Genomic DNA, 24,017 nt, shown 5'->3' with positions numbered 1-24,017 from the left:
TGAATTTTATTCGACGGTCTGTTAAATGTAAAGCTTTTTTTATTCTTTTCCAGGATGAGTCAAAACTTTTTTCAGACATGAAAACTTGAGACAATTTTTTTTTAATATAGAATTATTATACGATTGGTCTTATAGCGTATCTTATAGTCTGGCAATTGGTCTGACACTTTAGCGATCTAAATTAAATAGTAGAATGATTTTTTTCGAAACATGATAGTCTTAAATATACCAACAACCTTGACAGGAAAAGAGACAATATCTGTTTGTCTCTTTATCTCTCTTTTTCTCTTTCTTCGCAGCAGATTAATTTTTCTAAAATAAATCTCTTTGTCGAACAAATTCTCATGGATTTAAAAGTTCTTTCGAGCAATTCTTTCGGGATTTATTAGCAAAGCAGAACCATGTCAGTACGCACTTTTGCTTCAAAGTTGGAGTTCGTGAAAGAGCATAGTATCTATCTATAGGATGTCCCGTAAGTTGCGTACTCCATTCAATTAAGAGCTCTTAGACTACCAAAGTATCGATGTAGAAGACTACTGCTGTACCGATGGTAGGTGTTAACTCGACACTTGGAGCGTATGAATAAATCAAAGCGCGATACTTGCTATATCTCTTTATTTCTTAATTTCGGAGCGAAACACTTTTGCATTATTATTCGGGAAACGATACAAAACGCTATACTTTTTTCAGCACCAATCAATCTCCAACAGAGATACGTCAGACACGTTGACTTGGCGAGAAAAGCTAGTAATCTGATATGAAGCTAACAGTGGCAATTTAAACTATTGGCAGTCCGCCATTAGCAAACCTTGTACCAGATTTACTCAACGTTTACTCATAACTATTTATACGTTGCACGCTTGTACACAATCTGTTTTGTCTTCAATATATTATGTCGATTTACCGACAAGCTATTGAACTGCTGCACTATGTATATGTACAATTGCATTTATAATAATTATAATGCTTAAGTACGAAGATTGTACTTATATGAGCTAAACTTTTAAAAGCCAAAACCGATCAATTACATTTTTATAAATCTCTCAATTTTTACCCTTAATTTTAAAGCACATGATTTGTCTGCAATAACTTCATCAATTTTCTTTACTCTTTATTTTATGGAGTTAATTAGTTTGATTTTTGAGAGAGATTCATATACACATAATACTGCCTTAAATTACCCGGCATTACCCGGGATTATCACAAAGTGTCAAGGAAATGATATCAAGAGAAGAGGATGGAGTGTCTAGGTTTCACGGTAGCTTATATTTTCCGCGGAGGTCTAGAGAGTAATTATGCAAATTTTGGTCCAGATCGATCAAAAGGTTTAGGAGTTAATAGAAAACAGACATTCTAGTTTACATGTATAGTATAACACAATATATATACACACAGTGGTACAGTATACATGTTATGCGTATAAATATTACAATGCAGTAGAATGAGTAGAGCAGTTCAGCAGTTCTACACAACCGCGCCGCAGTTTCCAATAATCGCGGTATCGTAACTACGATATCGCAACATGATATCGTAATTTCCTACGAATCGCCGTTTTGTAATATTTAATGCCATGCATTGTGTCCCGCCACTGTGTGCACGGCACAAAGGCGAATAAATTAGAGCGTTTCGAAATGCGACGCGGTAGTGGGCTGAGCATTTGGTGCGCTCATACGCGCGGAGATATCAACGCCCGATCGAGAGAGATCTCGCCTAATTCGCATAATTGGAATTGAAGTCTCCGCCGCTACACGTCATCGCGTGAAACCCACTCGAAGGGGGGCACTGCACGTTCTTCTCTGTCGTATTTTCATATTACATCGTATATTCTTGCGATTTATTACTCGCTTTTCAAACATCGAAGATGATTAAGAGAATGAGGAAAGTGATGCAGGAAAGGACGCATCCGAAGTCGTGAAACTTCTTTACTTTTTCAACGAGGAAAAAAATATTAAGGGAATACTCATTGCTTCATGAAAACATACGTTTATTTGATTAGGAGTCATTGCGTTTGATCTCGCACTCGAGATAGAAATTCGTTAGAACATTGTCAATCTTTATTCAATTAAATAAGCGTTGTAAATCAATAAGGTGTTGCGCTGCGCTATTATGGTCGTGCTAAGAGATCTCCTTCGATTAGAATTGCCCTGACGTCACAGACGCGCCGGATAGGGTATGAAATGCGCAAGCCTAAACACCGACATTCATTAATACGTCGTTCGCAGGTGCGGAGAAATTCGCCTGTTCGTATGCAGCACAGACGATTATGGTTCCGACAGGTGCCACCACCTCGCGGAACCGTTCGCTCGCTTCCGCCGCCTAGAACTCAGGAAAGTATTATATTGCGCACGGAACTTGCGGAATCTAAATTACGTATACTTAGGTACAGCAAGGAAAAAAATATAGTCGCGTGCGAAAGAAACGTAGTCACGCAGCAAGTGCAGGAAAAAAGTCATTTGTCTATTTTAATTTAAATATAGATCGGAAATTACATTTATTCCCCACGTCATCTTATCTTCCACGAATAAGATCGATAGGACAAGCATCCGTGAAGTACAAAATTACTTTTGCAAAGAACTTGGGCAATAGTCGGCGAACTTAGTCGGTGCTTTTGAAATTTTGAAAAACCTCAGACTTTTTCTCATCGATCGCGAGACGATCATCGATTGCGCGCGATTGTCGGTTATCGTCGACCTCGGCGAGTCTCTCGTGATTTTTTCAGATTTTAGTCGAGTAAGAAATTAGTGTAATCTAACATTTAAAAAATGTTGAATTTTTCGTCTTTCAACTATAGGAGCGTTTGACAACGCGACGTCGGCGCCATGTTGTCCGCCGCTACGGTCCTGCTCCCATTACAATCGCGCGGACCCCACGGTCCCACAACGGTGCGATTGTATCGGAGAACGCGCCGGGGAACGCGAGAGGAAGGGGTCTCCATGTCGGTTCAGTGAGCTCACGCACGTCGAACACTCATCAACGCACGGGCACCGCGGCGGTACGTCCAAAAATGGCGTTCCTCGTGTAGCGCAGCTCGTCGTCGACGCCGAAGTCCGTCGCCGACGTTCGCAAAACGTCGTCGCGAGCCGCTCGTCGAACGACCTGGTGGAGCCGCGAGACGCCAGTCCGTGGAGAAGCCAACGTAAATATATACCAGTTTCGCATACCGTGCGCGTTCCTATACGTCCTGCGTGCGCGCGGTTACGTGGGCGGGTGGATGCGTGTACGTGTGCGTGCGTGTAATTTCCGTTGCGATACGCGATATGCGATATGCGACGACGAGTATCCTCCGGATGAGCGCGACGTCGTGGAGTTCTACGTCGCTCCGACAGAGCGGATAGACTGACGAATAGGGGGACTCCGTTTATCAGAATATTAGCTTCTGACAAGGTGCTCGAACGATAAACTTGCCCGGAGTAATCGAATGAAGAATTTGTCGTCGCTATCAATTAGAGTCATACCGAGTTGAACGTTTTAATCTTGACAAACTCGGAAGGACAGTCGAGAGTAAAACTGGCGATAGCGAGGGCCCTTGAAATGAAGAGCTCTCTGGCTCGAAGATTTCCAAAATCTACGATCTGAATTTTACGATAATAGAGCCTTGAGTAGGATTAATGCTACCTGAAGATCCACAAGCTCTAATTCGTGAGAAAATTTCTGAAACTTTTAAGATAAGCTTCTGAGATAAGCTTATCTTAAGCGTATATAATCAAGAATCCATGATACGAAAGATATGTGAACTTGGCAACTCATAAAACAAGTATTCCTAAATCAAGAATCTATGGACTTGGAGTCGATGATCAATTACGATTTCAAAGATCTATAAAATCTAGGATAGAATCAAGAATCTTGCATAAGAAAAGTCTGAAAATGTCGATCTCTATAAAAAAAAATTACTACTTTGCAATCATAATTCTAGAATCCTACATATGACAAATTTTCAGTAATTCGTAGAATCAAAATCTATCGATCAAATGCTTAAGATATTGGAAATCTAAAAATACGAAATAAAAGAATCATAAATTCACGGCTCGCGATCCACATCGAAAATCTATGTTAATATTCTTATCTTTAATACTCTTCTTTAATATTCGTTCTTGAGCGAAGCAAGATCCCGATAAATGGAGTTCCACTGGTACTGCACGCAGCCTCTTCGATTTCGACCGGTCGATTGCATAACCGCCTTAGCGTGCGAAACGCCTGACAACGATCTTCTGTCGAGCTAATGAATGGAACGTTTAGAACGCCTAGATCGATTGATCTACGCCAATTTTTCAGCGCGGCGTTCTCTCGAGCGACATGAATGACGGACGAGATACGCTCGTGAGTGCGTGCAGCGTGCGTGCGTGCGTGGTGAATAAAAGAATTTGAGAGTGCGGTGAAAGTCGTTGCACATCGGGGTGTATCGCTTAGTGAATTTGATTCACGAGTGTCGTTCACGTGCGGATGCGCGAGAGCGATCCTTGTTTGATTTCGCCTGCTGACACGTTCTAATAAACGAGGCGAAGCGAGATCATTTTCGCTTTGTCTGTCCCGCGCGATATCGTATATACGGATACATTTAAAAAGCATAACGACGATTCTCATTAACAAACTCAATTCTCTCACGACGCTCTTTGTTACGTCTCAATTACGCCTCCCTTTTCAATCACGGTTATCGAGTCACGCGATCTTCGGACGAACGATTTGCTGCACTTCGCGGGCTGTTATATAACACACGCAAAAACGTCGGCGGGGGGGGGGAGTTAATTAACGCCTGGACTTTTAGCGGCTTATTTGCGCCGTCAATTGCACCCGCGAAATCGAGAAGAGCCGTTGTTAATCATTCGCAACGCTCGCACGCCGAAGTCTGCGCTGCCCACCGTAGATTTTTACGCACTTACGCAAGCGTCACCGGTCAGACGAGCTTTTGAGACAACAATGATGTCATGCCGCGATGAAACAGCTCGCCGCTGTGGTGCACGGATTACGCATAAACAGAAAATATACACGACGCGCGCATATATATATGGAAATTTTTATATTCGCGAGCACATCGGGATATTATCGAGGCAATTTCACATTTTTTATGGCGAAATTCTCACGACGCTTTCAAGAGGTTGCAAGCGAAATCAGAAATGTTAAGAACTGCATAAAATTCAAAACATATAAGGTCTTTTATCAATAATACCAGCGTGGGAATTTTTTGGGGTTTTTTTCAAAGGTTATTTTTGGAGAACATTTTTTATTGATAATTGATATGCATCATCGATTCTCCCATTAGAACCCATTAAAAAATCTTGTACTTTGATTATTATAAATGTTGTCAAAAATTAATCGGTGAAAAGATCTAAAAAAAATTCACATGCCGACATTATTTATAAAACTGTTTATGTTTTAAATTCTATGCAATTCTTAACATTTCTGATTCTCCTTACAATAACTTCCTTATCGCGGTTAAGCGTTGAGACATCGCCTGACTCGAACGACGCCGGAAGCACGGATTAGCCTCAGAAACGAAACCCGGCTCTTCGATAGCATCTGAACTCGAATCGCGTTGCGTTTCTTGCGGCAAAAGTAGACTGCTGCAACCTAAATTTTAACGTTAATAAAATAAAAACCTTTTCACCATTATCTGATGCACGAGCATTAGAGCGCCGAGCGAGCCGTTCCAAAAAGCCGTCGCAATTAGCGGATTTCCCGACAATGCCTTGGCGTTTCGCCGATTTTCTTCTAACATCTGCAGCGCAAGTGGGCCATCGCGCGACTCCGAAATGCATTGCTAAACATTTTCTTATCATTTAGTTCACGCAGCGCCCCGGTATCTCGCGTGCCGGCATCTCGTCGTAATTGGCGAATTCCGTTTCAACGCTTTCTTACGCCGTTTCTCCGTTTGACCCGCGATTCAAGCGACTCGCGCCACCGAATTAGTGCGAATAAGATTAAAAAGGTGAAGAAACCGCGGCGGGCGACGAGTTTTCGTCGAGGACAGACACGCGGAAATAGATTACGCGTGGACAGGTATATTCGCGACGAAATGCCGGCTCGCAGGTGTATGCATCGGCACTTTCACCGTGCGAAATTCTCTTCTGGATCTTCCTCGTTGCACCGCACAATGCACGATCGTCGCCGGTTTTTCCGTCGTCGCGGTTAAATTGTGTTCCTCGTAATGGGGCGACCTCAAAGGTCACAGGCCGCTCAATGCGAAACACGCTCGAGCATTTCGCACGAGCAATTAAACATTTCGCAATTTATTGCTTCGGTACTTCGGTACGTACCACGGTTTTGCTCGCGCGGCGCTCGCTTAATCGAAACGATTAATTATAACCTGTAGCGATAAAAAACGCGAGGTATATTCGTAAACATTTTGTGCAATCATAATCGACGGATTCTCTCCTTCGGGACAACTTTATTTTGTCTTGACTCGAGATTAAAACGCCGAGATATTTAATATTAAAGAATTTCAAACTTAATGAAGAATCTGTCGATAAAATTGAGATAGTCCGCGTACAGACGCGTCTCATTACACGAATATAAATAATTGTAAAAATGCCTCCATAAATAACTTTCTTTCTCGGATGACCCGATTAAGTTTTTAATCGAAGAGGAAAGCGAAGCAAGGCGTAGAGTTATCGAATTTTATACGATCGGCAAGCGGTGTACGAGTTCGACAGGTATATAAGTATATAAGATCAATCACGTGACAGGAATCCGAGAATGCAATCGACCGAGCAGCTGCGACCGGAGCAGCTGGTGGGCCTGGTGGCCCGGTCGGCCGAGGGTACGGCCGCCAAGGGGATGCCGATCAAGGGCCACGAGGACCTCTGGGTGGAGATTCAGGCCAACACCTTTCGGAACTGGGTGAACGAGCACCTGAAGCACGCCGGCGACGTGGGCGGCGGCCCCGTGCTGGACCTCGCCGAGGACTTCCGGGACGGTACGCGTCTTTGCGCCCTGGTCGAGGTGCTGACGAAACGCCGGCTGCCGCGATGGAACCCGCGACCGGCGAACCAGCACCATCACCTGGAGAACGTGTCCACGGCGCTGCAAGCCATCGAGGCCGACGGCGTCAAGCTCGTCAATATCGGTAAGCAAAAACACATACAATTGATTTCTATCGGAAATATTGTAGAATCGTGTGTTAGAATACAAAGTGAGCGCAGTGAACCGCGACTTGAAACAAAAAGTCGTATCATAATTTTATCATTAGCGACGGAATTTTTTTCAACATTGAGCATGTATAAAAAAATATAGAACGCTTTTAGCACATCGCGATTATAGGAAGATCAGCTAATGTATTGGATGTGTAAACTTTCAATATAGGCTTCATGGTGATAATTATATGTAAGAATGTTATTATACAATCAAATTTATTGTAATCTATAATTTGCATTGAATAATTCGATTTAAACAATGTCGGTCTATATTTTCGCTTGCTGCCTGATGTTTCATCGTATTTCGTTACTGTGAGGTCAGTTTTCGAGATTACGGAGAAATTGCCGCCGCGCCGCTCGAACCTTCGCATTTTTTCGATTCGCAATGTATAGGCAAAATACCGTGTTTTATACAGATTGACGAGAAGGGTACCCTATAATGCGAGGCGAAGGCCGTCTGTCCACGGTCGCGCGAAACCGTCAAGGCGTTGCACGCGCTCAGCGTCCAATTACGCTCCGTAATTGGAACGACGTTATGACTTGCGTCTACCATGTATCCTGAAATATTCAGTTCGTCGTAACTCGCACAAAAATGCGTAGAAATCGATTTAGGCTTCTACCAGTTTGGCCAGACTGTTTTACCGCTTTTTAATTACTTCATATATGGATATAAATGCTCACGAAAGAGAATTAGGACGGTCGTGTTTTAAGTTTTTTCTACAACGCGCGTTTCTCACAGCAACGTTACGCTCGACGATTATTTTATCGTGCCGAGGGCAATATCAATAAAGCTGATTGGGTTTTTTATTGATAAAGTGGGTTTCAGGAGAGAGGAAGAGAGACATATATTTTTTTCACCCTAAGCCGCTTAGTCAGTGATATTTCTGCGTGATATTTAAATGACCATGTTTTGCATATTCTTTGATCATGATACCTGAGTACGAACGATTGTATATGTTCTCCTATTCTCTCTATTTAATCTCTTTTAAGATTAATATCGATACGCTGCATCTCGCAACTTGTTGAGCGCTACAATGGAAGATATATTTTTTCACACTAAACCATGTTGTTGATCCAAGAGTGACATTTAAATAAGAATTTTAAATGATACTTATTCGATTATAAGTATAATCTTTCCACTTCTTGTCTTCTCCTAATCTGCTTTATCTTTTTTGGTTAATATCGATACGATATGCTGTGTCTCGCAACTCGCAACTCGTTCGCCAACGGGAGATATAATAAGCCACGTGGGTGAAGCCCCCCCGTGTTCGTTAACTCTCTCCCGTCGTAGCGTGCCGAGGTGCGGGAAAGAGGCGCGCGTGCACGCGTGAGACGCGTTATTAATAATGATATGCAATCAAAGTACGAGGGAGCCGCCACGACGCATTCCACAGGTAATGAGCAATCGCTGGAAATGTGCGTCTTCCTCCTCTCGCCGAGAGAGAGAAAGAGAGAGACCGCGCGAAATATATTTATCATGCCTCCCCGATCCGTTCCGTACGCGCTAACCATGTACAATCTTTTCTCGTCCGTGCGTAATACTTTTGAAAAATAGCTCCCTTAAAATATCGTTCGCTCCTGATTGCGCACGTACGAGCAAATTGCCGCGGCGGCGATCGCGTCGAACGTAAGGGTACCAGGTACGTAATCTCGCTGCGATGTTCTCTCAGTTTAATCCGACTTCCTCGAATTCTCTTCTCCGCGATTTTTACTATTCTCGCAAATCCCTCGAATTAATCTCTGCTTTCTCGGATCTTCTTCTCGAGCTGCTCATGTCAAGGTATACGCCTTGGAATGTAATATACTATTCGGCATAGCGCTTGATCAAAGTCATTACGGATTAATTGCATTTTTATTTCCGACAATAAAAGTTTCGCCGACTTTTACTTCGTGGGATCGAACGCAGAATGCGAAAACGCGAGCTGGGCGAAAGGATGATTTTCCTACTCGGAAGTATCGGCGGCGATCCGGACCATTACCTGCCACACGCCACGGCGGGTAATACGTTTTCCTCGGACCACAGTGTAACAATAATAAAAGCGCGCAGCGCCGGCCGGCCTGCCGATGAGTCAGCACACAACGACGGGAGACGTAATCGTTTCGAATATGCGGGTCATCGTTGAGCAAGCTGTCTTTCAGCGATGCCCGGAGGTCTGCATTTCTGCAGCGGTGCTTTTAATCTCGCGCATGACGCCGCGAAACGCGACATCGTCGCGTCGCAGCGAAGGTTTAATCCTCAATCGTTCATTGTGATGAGATCTTTTTTTTTCCCAACGAGCTGACGAAGGTGTGGTCGCGATGAGAACTTCTCATTAAATTTAATATTCTTTCGAAAATTCGAGCCGAAAATTCGGACGCTGGCGTGTTCACCGCGGCGTCGCAAACTGCAGCGTGCCGTTTGCAGATGGTCTCTTATTTCGCGTCACACCTTCACAAATCGGAGCTTCGAGGTCGTTGCCTTTCCCGCATCGCGCCGCCGGTGCCTACGAGGCCGCGAAAAAACCGCGGTCGCGATCGTCGTCATCGTCGTTGTCGTGCGTGCATTGCACGGCTATTACTTACCGCGCGATTCAGTTCGCGATGGTGTGCAAGCGATAACCTGACAAGATCTCACGAGACAAGATGAGAGCACGTTTATCTCGCGCTTAGAAGCGAAAGATGACCGAATTGGAATGACACATAATGAACGCGAGCGCGCCTCTGATCTTATCTTAATTATTGCATTTGCGTTGTTTCCATCGTGTAACGTCATCGTCGCGGATCTAAAAATTCCTGTGATAAGGGATAAAGACGAATTAAAAGATCTCTCTTTGAAATCGAGATTATTATTAAAGTTAAATTATTGAAGATAAGTTCAGGGGCGTCAGTTATTTAGGAGAATTTAACTGTAATAGTGAATAAATGAATGTATATTTACATAAGACCACAGATTCTCGCAAGATGAATATCGTATTTCACAGGTCTATGAAGTTAAAAATCTGCAATGATATAAAGATCTTCTGAAGAGTCAGTGGAATCTATGAAAAAATCTCTTGTTGAGATTGTTAAAACTTAAAACGTACGTATAGGTTCCACGCATGGTTACGTCAGCGTTTGATATGAACGTCAATCAATGTAAATTGTAATCACAGAGAATCAAATCCTCGAACTTGTTCTCCAAAGTCATCGTAAATCTTTCTTCCGCAATTACGACTGCGGAATGATGCCGCGTGAACATCACGCACACGTGCTTTCTCCTTCTCTCTCTTTCTCTCCCTAGCGTCTCTCCTTCTCTCTTTCGCGGTTCCCCGAATTAAATCGCTTCTCCGTGCGTGCCGGAGAACAGACCGTTCTTTCCAGATACAAGCGAAGAAATTCAGGCCGACGATAAATCAAATTGATTTTCTTCCACTTGACGGTTTACCGCTCCGGCATCGTGCGCCCGGCGCACGGCGTAAAACTCCGCTAAACAAGCCGCTAAAGCTCCGATTTCCCCGGGTTTTCCAGGTAACGTGGACATCGTGAACGGCAATCTGAAGCTGATCCTGGGCCTGATATGGTCGCTCATCGTGCGGTATCAAATAGGCAAGTCCAAGTTCCCGCCGAGGAAACTCATGCTCGCATGGCTCAAGGTCAGTATACGCGATATAATTGCATCGAGCGCGACCTCGGCTCGCATCGCGCGCGCGGCCGTAAACCAAATGCAGAAGCTATTACTTTACCACGGGCCCGATCCTTTCCGACGACGGGTCCAACGCATGTATCGCATTACGCGAGAACGTGTTTCCGTTACGAAAGAGTTCAGAGCTTCACACCGATTGCATACGTTACGCGTATCGCGTGCGTTATTAATATATACATATATACATGCGTATGCACACGCGTTGTGATTTATACGCGCGCGTCTGACCCTTGGATACCTCGCGTATCGCGGTCGTCGTATTTAATTGCTCGCTAATAACCGTGGATAGAAATATATGTGTATATGACACTCGTAATTTCTGAGAGCGACTCCGTTTTCAGGCTGTCCTGCCGGAATGCAGGGTCAATAATTTCACGACCGACTGGAACTCCGGCGTGTATCTGAGCGCGCTTTTGGATTACTGCAAGCCCGGCCTGTTCACCCATTGGCGCCAGCTCGATCCGAATGATAGGTAAACTAAATGAAATAAAATCATCACTGAAAGATATTAAAAAAAAAAACTAAATTATGCCTTAATGTATTATACAGTTGACAGTCAAAAAGTTATTCAACGTTGAAGGAAAAAGAGAGATTTTGAAAAATAAAGTAAATTCTCAGATTTAATATTGAATTTTTATTAGGAAATTGTTGTAGTATTTATGACTGAAAGAATATGCAATTATTTTAGAATAGCTTGTTCATGTCAGAATAATACAATCTTGCATATTGGTTCTTGAATTTGTGGGAGGAAAACTGTGGTCGCCATGAAAATATAATATCATTTTGCGCAATCTTATATCGTGTATTATTATTTGAATATTGATTTAATTTGCAGTGTTTACAACTGTCGCAAAGCAATGGAGATCTCGAAGCGGGAATTCGATATCCCCATGGTGCTGGAGCCGGACTACCTGGCGTCGCCGTACCTGGACGAGCTCTCGGGGATGACCTACTTGTCGTACTTTATGAAGGAAGGCTCGCCAGGCTTCCACGCAACGCTACGATGGGTCAATTCGCAATTATCACACACCTCAATACGGAACTTCACGGTGGGTGGAGACGAGGCGTCCCGGTAACAGTACCTCGGTATAATAATATCTCACAGTGATATTCAATTATCCTGCTTTCACAGACGGACTGGAACGACGGTCGAGCACTTTGCGGTATCGTCAGAAATCTGGGTGGCCCGGCGCCACCCTACGAAAAACTCGACACCGACCCCTCCGCGTGGGAGCATAATTTGCAAATGGGTAAGAACTCCACAAGTTGGTTCTCCAGCGTTTCGCTTATATTAAATAAGAATAATATAAATGTTTCATAAATTTATCAATTTTACAAAAACCGTATATCTGTACCTCAGAAGTAAAGAATCGTATCTCCAGTTTTTGTCAAAATGTATTTTTCCCAATAGGAAAAATACTAAGAGCTTACTAAATTGTATAATGGTAAAGAGTCTCTATGTCTATTATTACATTTTAGTTCCTAAGATATAATGTTTAGAAAAAGTCGTATTAGAAATTCCATAGAAATAATAAACTTTGAACCCTGTTTTCTCTAAATTTTATAATAATGAAGATAAGATTCTTTATCTCTCTAAGGTACAGATATATATTCTGATATAAATTTTACATTGTTTGATTATACCAGAAAATATATTTATCGGTGATATATTACAACTTGATATGTAGATTGTAATAGATTGTCTGTGGTATAAAGTTAAACAGATTTTATACTGTAAGAATAAACTCTTAAGAAAGAGTAACAGTCCTTTGACAAAATTTACCTACAATGAATCAAATGACTCGTGTTCTCTGTAAGGCATCGACGGCGGCAAGAAGCTGGGCGTGGAGCCGATCCTGAAAGCAAAGGACATGGCAGACCAGAATGTAGAGCATTTAGGTGTAATGGCATACGCGGCGTACTTTCAGTGGGTGAAGCCTCGCCCTCAAGCGAGTCAACAGATTGCCGTGCACGTCGACAGCACATCCGCCCGAGTGCAACAGCCGGTTGGTTAAGTCATTGTTTGTTAATTACTCCGCTTGCTAATCGGCGTTGACGAATTTTCACCGTCGCGTCGCAGTTCCTTCCTCGGTCCTTACTCGAGAAATCCTTGCTCGCTCAGCGGAGTTGTACTTACATCTTGAAGCTTCAGTTACTTTGGTGGTAAATAAATCCTATGCAATCCGGTCGCAGGCACATTTCAAGCTGGAGATGCTCACCAAAGATGTAAACGCGAGGGAGGTACGCGGCGAGATCATCAGTCCTAGCGGACGCGTGGAGTGCAGGCTCACGTGGAACGGAGTTCATGGCAAAGGTACCTTCGTACCTACAGAAGTGGGCATGCACAAGGTTCGTTAAAAGAATAACGTAATTATAAAATATTGTACATTTCAAAACAGAAGATCCTTGCTTGATCATACAATTTTAAGACACTTGGGCCCTTGATTTTCGGATCCGCGGTTCTTTAAAATCTTAATTACTTAGTCCATGGATTTTTTCTCACGCTTAAAGAAAGTTTCCTTAAGAAGTTTTAAACAAATATATGAAAGTTAAATACTATTATGCTTTCAATTTTCTTTATAAATTTGCGAAAATTAAACTAGCTATTTTCTATGTTTCTCAACTTCGTTTCTTGTATTTCAGCTGATGGTATACAACGATGGCGAGCTGGTGAACGGGTGTCCTTATTACTTCAGGGTTTTGCCGCCTTTAACGAAAATCAAATCCCCGGGCATGGATCCTTGCGCCATAGGATCTATCGTCGAGGTTCTAGTCAACAGTTACGGTACGTGTTTTTGGCGATACGAAAGAATCTGTTTTTCGACGAACAAAGTCAAAATATTGGAATTCTGCGTTTAGGAACTAGTCATGACGGTATCGACGTGACCGCGTGGTCTCCGACCGGAAGATCGCTGCCGTGTCCCGTCAAGGAAAACGACGGCGTACATACGGCGACCTTTCAACCCGACGAGACGGGAGAGTGGAGTATCGCGATAACGCACAAGGGAAATCACATACAAGGCGGTCCCTTTACTTGCTTCGTGTTTGATCCTAATGGAATCAAGGTGAGATTATCACGCATTTGTTATTAGCATTTTGTAAGTATAGAGACGCGTTTTTTACCTACATCCGCCAATTTGTATATCTGGGACGCAATATTCAATCATGTAATCAATTCTTTATTAATAATTCATAAGCAGAACCAGTTTACATGTTGCCATCGTTATTTGTGATAGTTATATTTCTCATATCAAAAAATATGGTTGGAATTCGTAAAGTAGAATTAACTGCGTGAAAATTTTACGTGAAAATTTTCTTTAATACAGCGAATGTACTTCAATGTATAAAATCGCAATTTATATTAGTTCCCATTTTTATTATAATCATTAGAATAATTCGGAAATAAATTAACAAGCTTCTATGAAATGATTTAATCATAGCTCTTGGACACCGACGGTGCCATGCCCGGACAACCTTTCTCCTTCATCGTTGATGCGCGGGGAACTGGCGGACTGGGCGACGTTATCATCGACATCGTCCACGACAAGCAATCGGTGCCCTACAGAATAGAGGATTTTGGCCACATGCAGTATCGGGTGTCCTTCGTGCCTGGCAACGACGGCAAGTACCGAGTGTACGTGTACTTCAACGGCTCGGACGTTCGTGGTTCGCCGTTCTCCATACGCGTGGGAACGCAGAAGGGCTCCTGCAGGTCGAAGGAGTCCACATCCAGCCTAGAACGGTCCAAGGTGTCGTCCCTGGAACGACGAATGAACGGGCTAAACGTGTCCGCGACGGAACGAAACAGCCCGACTCAGAAGATGTACACCTCGACCGCGTACAAGTCCATCAGTCCGACGCAGCGTGGTTACTCGCCTATTCATCAGACGAGCCCGACCTACAAAATGTCCAGCAACTACGTCACCGAGAACTCCACGACTTATCACAGTACTAACTCGCTGAATCGCACTCGCTCGCCGAATCATATCAATCACAGCCCCGTGCAGAGGAACGTGCAGAGCCCGTCGGTGCTGAAGGAGACGAAGGAGATTTACAGCAGCAGTGCGTACAACCATCGCTCGAGATCGCCGAATCTACAGAGTCCCAGCTTCATCAAAGAGTCCAAGGATATTTATTCGTCTAGCACGCTCAATAAATCGCGATCGCCGGACCTAAGCCCGACCGCTCACCTTATCAAAGAGTCCAGGGACATCTACAACTCGGGATCCCTGAAGAGATCGCGCTCGCCGACCCGCAGTCCGATGACATATCGGAGCGCGACGCAGAGTCCCGTGAATCGTAGTTTCAGCCCGAGGACAGGCGACAAGGACGCGTCGTTCAACAGACGCGGATCTACGGAGAACGGCGTCGTCGACACCAGCAGCAACGTGCGGGTGTCCTCGATGGTGGGTGGCACCTCGAGGCGCGATTCTTGGGACGCGATCGCCAAGACGAAGTCGTTACTGTCGTACGGCAGTCTCGAGTCCCTCGCGAATCTGACGAGCAACTCGCCGACCGCGGAGAACCGCGGCGGCAGCAGCCCAAACGACAACTTCCTGAACAACAATTACAAGAGCGCGCAGAGCTACACCGCCAAGAACGTGTCGTCGCACTCCGCGACGACGAGTTACTCGTCCGTACAGAAATCATCCCCGAGCCCCGACTACGGCGCGGGTCCGAGGTACGACGGTCAGACGGCCACTCGCACGCACGGCATCCTGAAGAACAAGAACAACAACTACTACGGGAAGATCGCGGACGCGACGGACGGCACCGCGACTCACGACAAGTATCTGAACAACGGCGGTGCCGTCTACGTGTCCGCGTTGTCCGGCAAGAGCGGCACGACCGTCGCCACCGGAAGCGCCCTGGAAACATTGCCGGTGCACCGGCCGACCACTTTCAGCGTCAACACCGGCGTGGATCCCAATAAGGTGTCCGTCACCGTTACCGGTAAATCCCGTTGCGACTTTCGACGTTAACGCTGCGTGTCGCGAATGCATGATAAAGTTTGGTCTTACCTCCCCGCAGGTCCCAACGGCAAGACCGTGCCGATACAGAAATCGAAGCTGCGTGGCTTGACGTACACCATCACCGCCGAGGAGGTCGGCGAACACGTCATACAAATTCTGGTGAACGGCCAGCACATCAAGGGATCGCCCTTCAGGTTCGTTGAACGGCGAAGAAGATACTCTTATCTCTCGAAGCAAAATCTAGTTAGGCGTTGTTTTTGGACAATACTAATTAATTACTTTTTACATTTATCATGCGGCCGAGAAGAAACTATAATTTTATTTAAAGCCGAAAAAAACAAAATTAAACTCGGGGATGTCCCTCGTACTCTATTAAATGTTCATCAGAATAAAAAAATTAAAATTTAAGTAAATTATCTACAAGCGAATTGTTTATATAAATTTTAGATCGCAGGCGTATAACGCTCGTGCTATACAGGTTGGGAAGATCCCGAACGGAGTGGTGAACCAGCCGGTAGAATTTGAAAGTACGTATCCGAACTGTCGCAGTCGCGAAACCGTAAGTTCGTCTCCGATAATAAAAGACGGTTTTGTTCGTCAGTTGACGGATCGAGAGCCGGCTCGGGAAACTTGGAGATCCTCGTAAACGGAGGCCATGTCACGAGTTTCGTGAGAGCGCTAGGTAGTCAACGTTTCTTGGCATCGTTTGTGCCGCACGAAGCTGTTACACATCTGGTCGAAATGACGTTCAACGGGGAAGTCATCCCTGGTAAGTCACTCCCGTAACCGAATCTCGAAGCCTTTTAACGAAATTCACAAACGTTTATCTTAAAAAATTGAAATTGAAAAGTTCAAATTTATTTAATGAGGTATTAAGGTACGAATTGTCAAATAATCTTATTTATATCAGTAAGATGTTTATATGTAGTTATTATTTCCTTGAGTTTTCAAAACTTAAATACTGTATTTAAATTAGTGCCTATTAGAAACGAGAGTTTTTTTAAGAGGCTTTGGAAAAGTTATTAGTATTAAAATACTTTTACATTAAAATACTTTTATATTAAAATATAAAATCATTTAGATTAAATATGGCGTGATCCCGGATTTCGAACACTAATGCGAAAATAAGTCTTTTTAACAGTTAGAGCCGTTAGAATATTTATCCCGTTTCGTTCGCATAATATTCCACGCTGTCTCGTGTTCGGTATTTCGCGATCGCTACCTTCGCCGCGAATATCTTAATTTTCACGGTGCGGTTTTTAGCGTGCCTTTCTTTTGTCAAATTCCGACGCGGCGGCCTCGGCGCTTCTCCGCTAGAATAAATTCCTACTGCGTACGCTGCGTACTTACGCACGAACGCACGCACGCACGTGTGCAGTGTGCATGCGTCTGCACGTGCACGTGTGCACGCCGGGCACATGTATCCCCTGGAATGCGTGATAGTCTTTGCCATTAAGGAAGCTGGAATGCATACCCAACGTTGAAATGTTGCTTAAAAGTACGGGTTGCGCAAACGATGATTTAAACCGCGGAGCGGGTCATCGAAAGCCGATATATGTATACGCAAATTAGAGAATTAAGACATAATCGATTCCTCACTCGCGCGAATTAAATTAGCATTTCGTAAGGTGATTCACTCTATGAAAATTTTTACACGCAAAAGATGTTTCGGAAATTACGAAATTTAACATCTCGCGGTTTAACAAACTCTAAATGTAAATAAAAATGCTAGAATTTTTTACATTTCCCACGTTATATATTTTTACTAATATTTTTAATAGTAGTTCATAAGAATTCAATTACAAAACACAGAGCTCGTATTTTTTGTAAAAATATTTATTTACAGTTACAATAATTTTCCTTGTGTGATACATATTCATGTTCGATGGCGTTGAAAAATATTTCTCGGCAGAAGTGATTCATTTATTTTCCACAGCCTTTTGCATACACGATATCTGTTGACACTCAATTATTCTCTTGACTTTACTACAGTATTACGTATATACATAAAGTAGCATTATCAAGCAATATTACATTATTTGACTTACATTTCTTATTTGAAATTGATACACTCAATCGCAATTTTTCTCGATCTCGTATTTATGAAAGAAACGAGGAATGTGCAGCGCATTAAGTTTACATGTAAGCTCATATTCAGGGAAGTGTGTTACGTGCATTCGCTAAATAGCACACCGTTGGCGTTGGCACAAATCCACCTTGAGTTCCGTCATGCTTCGCCACATCAACTATATAAAGTAATTCTCTTCTCTCACGCCCGCGAGCGCAATGTAGCTATACTCACACGGCGGTCTTATCGTAGAAATCATTCACTGTTCGCCGTGGAACGTTATTTTTTCTTACGACCTTTAGCACGATCTCGGCACATGGTAAAACTATCCCCGGCTCGATTTCCTCGATGGCTATCGCCCGAACGGAGAAAAGTGTTGTAACAGCGACTTCCGGTATTTCCCTCCCTGGCTTCACGCTCCGCACAAACTTTTAAAGACGCGGCCTCTGCAATCTGCAAACGACGGTTTGCAAAATCTCCGCGTTATCTTGCTCAATGTGTGCGGCGCGCGCTGAAGCAACGTTACAGCTCGTAATCGCGAAACTGGTCCTCCCCGCGATACGAGAAACCTCCTCGCGAAGTTATTCCTTATTCCCATAACTTCGCGAAGAAGCTTCAACGCTGGAGGTCGGAGCTACGAAGAATCAAGTCGAAAGTTCTCTCGGAGTCCCAATTTAAATCTCTCCACAAGGGAGCGGATTTTCTTTTCTCCCGCCGCCCGGCCCGTCAAGTTTCTCGGCGCGCCGACGAATATAATTACCGCGCTCTTTTATAATAAGTGCCGTTCCTCGCCACTTATCGCGTCGGGGACGGAGGAACGTGCGCGCGCGCGCGGAGCGATCGAGGATCGAGTTCATCCGCGTCCCAGGCATGCGAGATTGCGAGGCAAGCGTGTCTCTAAGTCAGCGGGTCATCGGGCAGGTCGTTGACTTGCGATTTCACGCATTCACGTGACGTCCCACTGACCCATATCCGACGTCATCGTACCCCGCGGCTTCCCGAACGAATTTTTTTTTTCTTCCGCCGCTACCTCGCCGCGCCGCGCCGTCACAATGCGCGAGCGGCGAGGACATGTGCCGCGATCGATGCGCGAAGTGATGAGCTCGTTCGTCTCTCGCTTAAAGTACTTAACGCTTAAGTATATCGCACGCGTTCGTAGTAAAAGTCGCACAGAACGCATCCGGCGATCGTAAGAGCGTAAAGAAACATCGCGCGCGCGATGTATATACTCGATTTTCCGTCTGTCCGACAGAAGTTTCACCTGAATCGCTTATTGTTAGATACCGCGAGTACTAAAAAGTTGTCGGGTATACCGTCCGATTTTTATATTGCAATACTGGTTATACATTTGGCGTATGTACGCATTTATTAATTTATTCATCAAAGGTAACCCTTAAATGCACAGATTTGCATATATACAAAGCGACTTTTCGATGCTCTCGCTTATGAAGTTCAAATTGAAAACGCTTTCTGGTCCTTCTTTCTCTTCTGGATGAGAAGGTCCTTCTGGGTTCTCCCTCCCTTTTGGAGGGGGTTCAAATTAGTAAAGAATTTTCTGAATACATTTTTGGGATTCCTTAAGCATTTTTATTTTTAAAAATACTCCGAAAAATTGCGCACTTATAAGAGTTAAAAGCATCGGAGAGAAGAAACGCTCTTGGAAAGTGAAATTCTTGCCCGCAGACGAACTTGAAGATATAGTTCCGCTATTGCACGTGCACGAATAATATTATTTAGATGTCATTTGCAATGCGCTTCGATGTGATTACGTATAATTCAGTATAGCAATGCACTCGGCAGCCATTATCTAGCTACCCTTTCTTTTGCGTGTATCGCACTACCGACGACAGAAAAATAACGCAAATTCTTTTTCGTCGCATTTTTTCCAACAGTTTTCAAATCGCCTGTTACTTATTTCATCGACGTAAACTGTTTCTCGCTATATCTCGTCCGGTAAACTTTTATACTTAATTGTATAGCGAAAGAAATATTAAGTTAGATTAAGGCAAAAATTAATTTCAGATAAATTAAAATAAAAGAGGAAGTCTTTTTTATTTCTTTCTGTCACACGCGATTGTGTGTTGAAAGTCGTGTGCACACGTGGACACGCGGAGATCACTACGGAGTATCGAATGTCGGGTACTATTGCGTAATCGGAGCCCGCGTGCATTCCTCCGATCAATATTTCCGTTGGATCCGCTATGGAAATCGCGCTATGGAATATGAGAGCGCGCGACGAATACCGCGCGTACGATCGTAGGTGTGGCTGCGTCAGGCTATCAACTGTGTCGGCGTGCAGACGTATTTGGTTACGAATGAGGATACGCACAGACATATACCACCTACGTGTACGCGAACACAATTCAGCACGTGGTCGTACCTTGCGACACCGTCTCGCCGCGATTCCCATATTGACCCTACGAGTTCCCAATTCCGTTTCTACAGAACTATAAGATTACGGTTGACGATACTCGGATCACATTTTCGCGCAGGAAATTCGCAATTTACGGAAGTTAGATTATGTGGAACTTACGAGGGGAAGAATGAAATAGAAGAGGAGTGAAACCGTAATTTTACGGAGAGAAATTAGATAACGCAGAGGTGAATTACAGCAAAACGGGGAATTACTCATCGGGAAAACCGCCTCGCGCGGTCGTTACCTCGCCGCGGCCGCGCCGCGCCGCGCCGTTTGCGTTCCGCGCGGGTCTTATTCGGTTCTGCTTCCTTTCGCGTAATCATACAGCGGAGCGAACACGCGCGAACCGTTATCATCGATCGGCGGAAGAAATGCACACACGCAGCTCTTTTCCGCGCGCGACACCCCACGGAGGTGTGCGACTACTTTGCCTATCCTATATCCCGACAACACCGCGTGGAATGTGTTCTCCACTTCGCGCGAAGCACGCACCAGGGAAGCTATCGCCCGATCTCCCGTCTTGTGTAACTCTTTTCCCGATGTTAACTTTTTTTCCGAAACCATCGTCGGACGCGATTACCTTTGTCGAACACATTGCGGAGTCATGCAATACCGGATTGAACACAAGTGGAACACGCGAGGTCTCGATTAATTAAAAATCTTTCATTTTTCGAACGAAGAAGAATTATCTTCAGTCTCTAAAACCGGATAAAAAAGTAACTTTATATTCAGTTATTTTTTATATTTAATTTTTTAAATATTTTTATTTAAAAAATAATATATTTTATGTATGATACATATCTATTACATATGAATTGTAAAAATTGTGATTTTTATGCGACTGCAAAAGAGGCAAATTTTTCTTTATTATGCAATCCGAGTACGTTCCGGTTTCCATCGTAATTTGGAGCGAATTTTTTCGAGCTTCGAGATATGCACTTAAATTACTCAATTGACCGCCTTACGCAACTGCTCTGTCGTCAAAAACAGGATCGTAATTTTTCGCTTCATATAATCACGATAAAAGCATCATCGCGGACGCTTTACTAATGCGCGCACGATAGAATCGACAGCAACGTGATACATAGTTCAATAAAAAGCAACGCGATCGAATGCCGTGCATTCGAAGCTCCTCTATTTAACGGTGACGTTTCCAAGACCCTGACATTCCCGAGAGAAAAATCACATTAGAAACCCGAGGAGAATCGCATGTCGGTTATCATTACTTGACACCGTTAATCTTATATGACTCTTAATTAAAGAGTCAATTAGTTCGAGAAGGACAATTAAGCCGCGCGTTAACTTTTCTTCCCGTTTTAAATGGTAATCGCGATTCTTTTAGCCGGTAATAAAAAAAAATAATTGCAAATCTTTCCGCGTTTTAATCCGAAAGGCGTACGAGCGTTCTCGGTATGCAAAGCGCAGATGAGCAATGCGCGATAAATAAAACATGAATACAAATACAAAGGATCGCAATAGCGCGTCAACTCTCGACCTCGACGGAACGCGAATTTATTTCAATGCCGCCGAAGTAAACGGGTATATATAAATCAAACTCGTGGGACAGGTGCAATTTTTCATCGGCGCGTGGCACGCTCCATAGACTTTCATCTTAGCCCAAGCACCTCGATAATGAGCCACGGCTTTAGCATGTAATCTCGCCTGTTAATTAACCGACCGATGCCCGCGCAAATGAGCGCAGTTGACTCGCTCGAGTGATCGCGAGGTGGACTTATTTTTCGAGACGAATTTTTCCGCCGCCTTTGCTCAAGGATCTCGATCATGCTTGAGGATCCGGAGAAAATCCAAGGATTCCAATAAAAGTACATCGATCGTGACTAGTTCGAGCAAAATGAGTGCGAAAATAAGATTGGCTTTGATCCTTGAAATTCGTGTGACTCTATATTCGCGGGGAGGAGGGGAAGGAGGGAATATCCTTGTCCGCGGTGAAACCTCGTCACGTGAGATGCTGGCCGGATGACAACATCTTCGCGGATTAATGTGAAAAATCGGCGAAAGGGCACAGAAGGCGATATCCCCGCGATTTCCACGTCGCCACCGGTGATTTCAACGGTCGGCAGCTGGCGCATATATACATATGCGTAACCGCATGTAACGCGCCAAGTGTGCAGTGTCATCGCATTCGCCGGCGCGATCGTTTTTACAACAATAACGGCGATCGATTGATTACGTGACGCGAGTGAAGCTGATTGGCTTTTATTGTATGCTCGGATATACATGTACGCAGGAACGTTCCGAGGAAACGGTACATGTTGCGAAATATGCGATTTCGCACGTGTTCTTCTCCTCCAACGAGAGAGTTTGATTCAAGGCTCGTTAAAAGTTTCGATAAAACAGTCACGTGTTTGCGCAAATCAATAGAGTCGGGAATTTTGCAAATATATTGACATTTGCAAAATTCCCGATTCTAAGAAAATTATTGAATTATTTAAATCGTAAAAAAATGTATTAAAACCTCCGAATACTTGCGAGATAATTTTGGAGTCGCGGATTTTTCTTCTCGAAACATTTAATCAATATTACCGGTTGTGAGACACCGTGTATGTTTATCGTTATATGCGAACAGAGTTATAACGCGATTAGAATCACCGAGGCACTACTGCAGCTGTAGTCGCTCGTCTGTGACTCGGCTGTCGAGGCCTCGAGGGATATCAGTAGTGCCATAGCGAAGAATGTTATAATCTTTAAAGATATATTCCTCGACATTTTCCGTGATTAACGTATCAAACTGTCTCGTAACAAGTCTCCGGCATTTTTTCCTATTAATAGACTCAACTATTTCTAAAAACAGCATTTAAATTCTGGAGCTTTGAGGAATCTATTTTTCGACATTCTCCTTGATTGACATATCAAAAACTGTCTCGTAATAAGTCTCGCATTTTTTTTCCTATTAAAGTAATAGACGCAACTATTTCGAGAAACGCTCGACATTGTGATTGACAGATTGACGTATCAAACTCGTATAATAAGTCTCATATTTTTTCTTGTTGATATACGCAATTATTTCGACAAACGTTATTTAAATTTTGAAGCTTTAAGGAATATATATTCCGACATTCTTCGTGATTAACGTATATCATTGTCTCGTAACAAGTCTCTCGCATTTTTTTCCTATTAATAGACGCAACTATTTCGAGAATGCTATTTAAATTCCATCCCGGCATTTAGTTAGCCCGCTCAGGTATTCTTCTTCATCGATACCAATTCCAGAATGAGGTAATTAATATTCGCGCGCGCGTAATTTATGCGCGCGTTCGCCCGTTAACGTGTCGGAAGTCGCGGCCTTGGAACTTTCGATAGAACACCTCGGATCCCGGGAGATTTTCGAGCAATTTCGGAGCTCTACGAGAGCTGCCTGCCGCCGACAACGCGCCCCGTTATGTCGGGGAATGCAGCGATTCACCGTGCACGGTCGCTTCGGCGTAACTTCACCGTCGCCGAGAACATGGCCGCGTATGCGTGGTGTGCGTCTCGACGATTCAGCGTAAATAAAAAATAAATAAATAAAGGAGACACCGGTTCGCAATCGTGGCGTAATCGGAATTTCAACTTGGAGCGCGACGTGGAAAGCAGGCCATCAGCCTTAATCTAATCCATAACGAAACGACTGAAATCCGCTCGGAATTTTTTGCATAACGACAAAATCAGACGCGACGCCTATATTTCCCGCGTCATATATCGCGACGATCGGGCTATTGTTCTTGCGGTTTTTGTCTCCGGCGACTTAGCCCAGTCAAAATAGCCCGAAAAA

The 24,017-nt window shown here is 43.9% G+C and overlaps 1 protein-coding gene across 3 annotated transcripts in view; it reads left to right on the top strand.

Annotated features, from left to right (window-relative positions):
• The first annotated feature begins 3,052 nt into the window (after nt 1-3,052).
• Nucleotides 3,053-24,017, top strand: part of LOC112459100 (filamin-A) — a 47,868-nt gene continuing 26,903 nt past the window's right edge. For 2 of the 3 annotated variants that reach the window (XM_025023054.1, XM_025023057.1), the window contains exons 1-14: nt 6,128-6,243; nt 6,681-7,060; nt 10,614-10,738; nt 11,130-11,260; nt 11,624-11,837; nt 11,921-12,038; nt 12,607-12,794; nt 12,982-13,137; nt 13,432-13,573; nt 13,648-13,853; nt 14,229-15,741; nt 15,820-15,955; nt 16,209-16,288; nt 16,363-16,530. In XM_025023054.1, the coding sequence (XP_024878822.1) occupies nt 6,143-6,243; nt 6,681-7,060; nt 10,614-10,738; nt 11,130-11,260; nt 11,624-11,837; nt 11,921-12,038; nt 12,607-12,794; nt 12,982-13,137; nt 13,432-13,573; nt 13,648-13,853; nt 14,229-15,741; nt 15,820-15,955; nt 16,209-16,288; nt 16,363-16,530 (3,658 nt within the window). In that variant the 5' untranslated portion in view covers nt 6,128-6,142. Of the gene's footprint in view, nt 3,137-6,127; nt 6,244-6,680; nt 7,061-10,613; nt 10,739-11,129; nt 11,261-11,623; nt 11,838-11,920; nt 12,039-12,606; nt 12,795-12,981; nt 13,138-13,431; nt 13,574-13,647; nt 13,854-14,228; nt 15,742-15,819; nt 15,956-16,208; nt 16,289-16,362; nt 16,531-24,017 lie in introns of those variants that run through there. The other variant, XM_025023055.1, reaches the window with a different exon arrangement.

This window comes from Temnothorax curvispinosus, unplaced genomic scaffold (assembly GCF_003070985.1).
Source record: "Temnothorax curvispinosus isolate PA1 unplaced genomic scaffold, ASM307098v1 QBEX01009517.1, whole genome shotgun sequence".
Taxonomy (NCBI): domain Eukaryota; kingdom Metazoa; phylum Arthropoda; class Insecta; order Hymenoptera; family Formicidae; genus Temnothorax; species Temnothorax curvispinosus.
The sequence above is the reverse complement of the archived record's forward strand: the minus strand, read 5'-3'. Positions and strand labels throughout refer to the sequence as shown.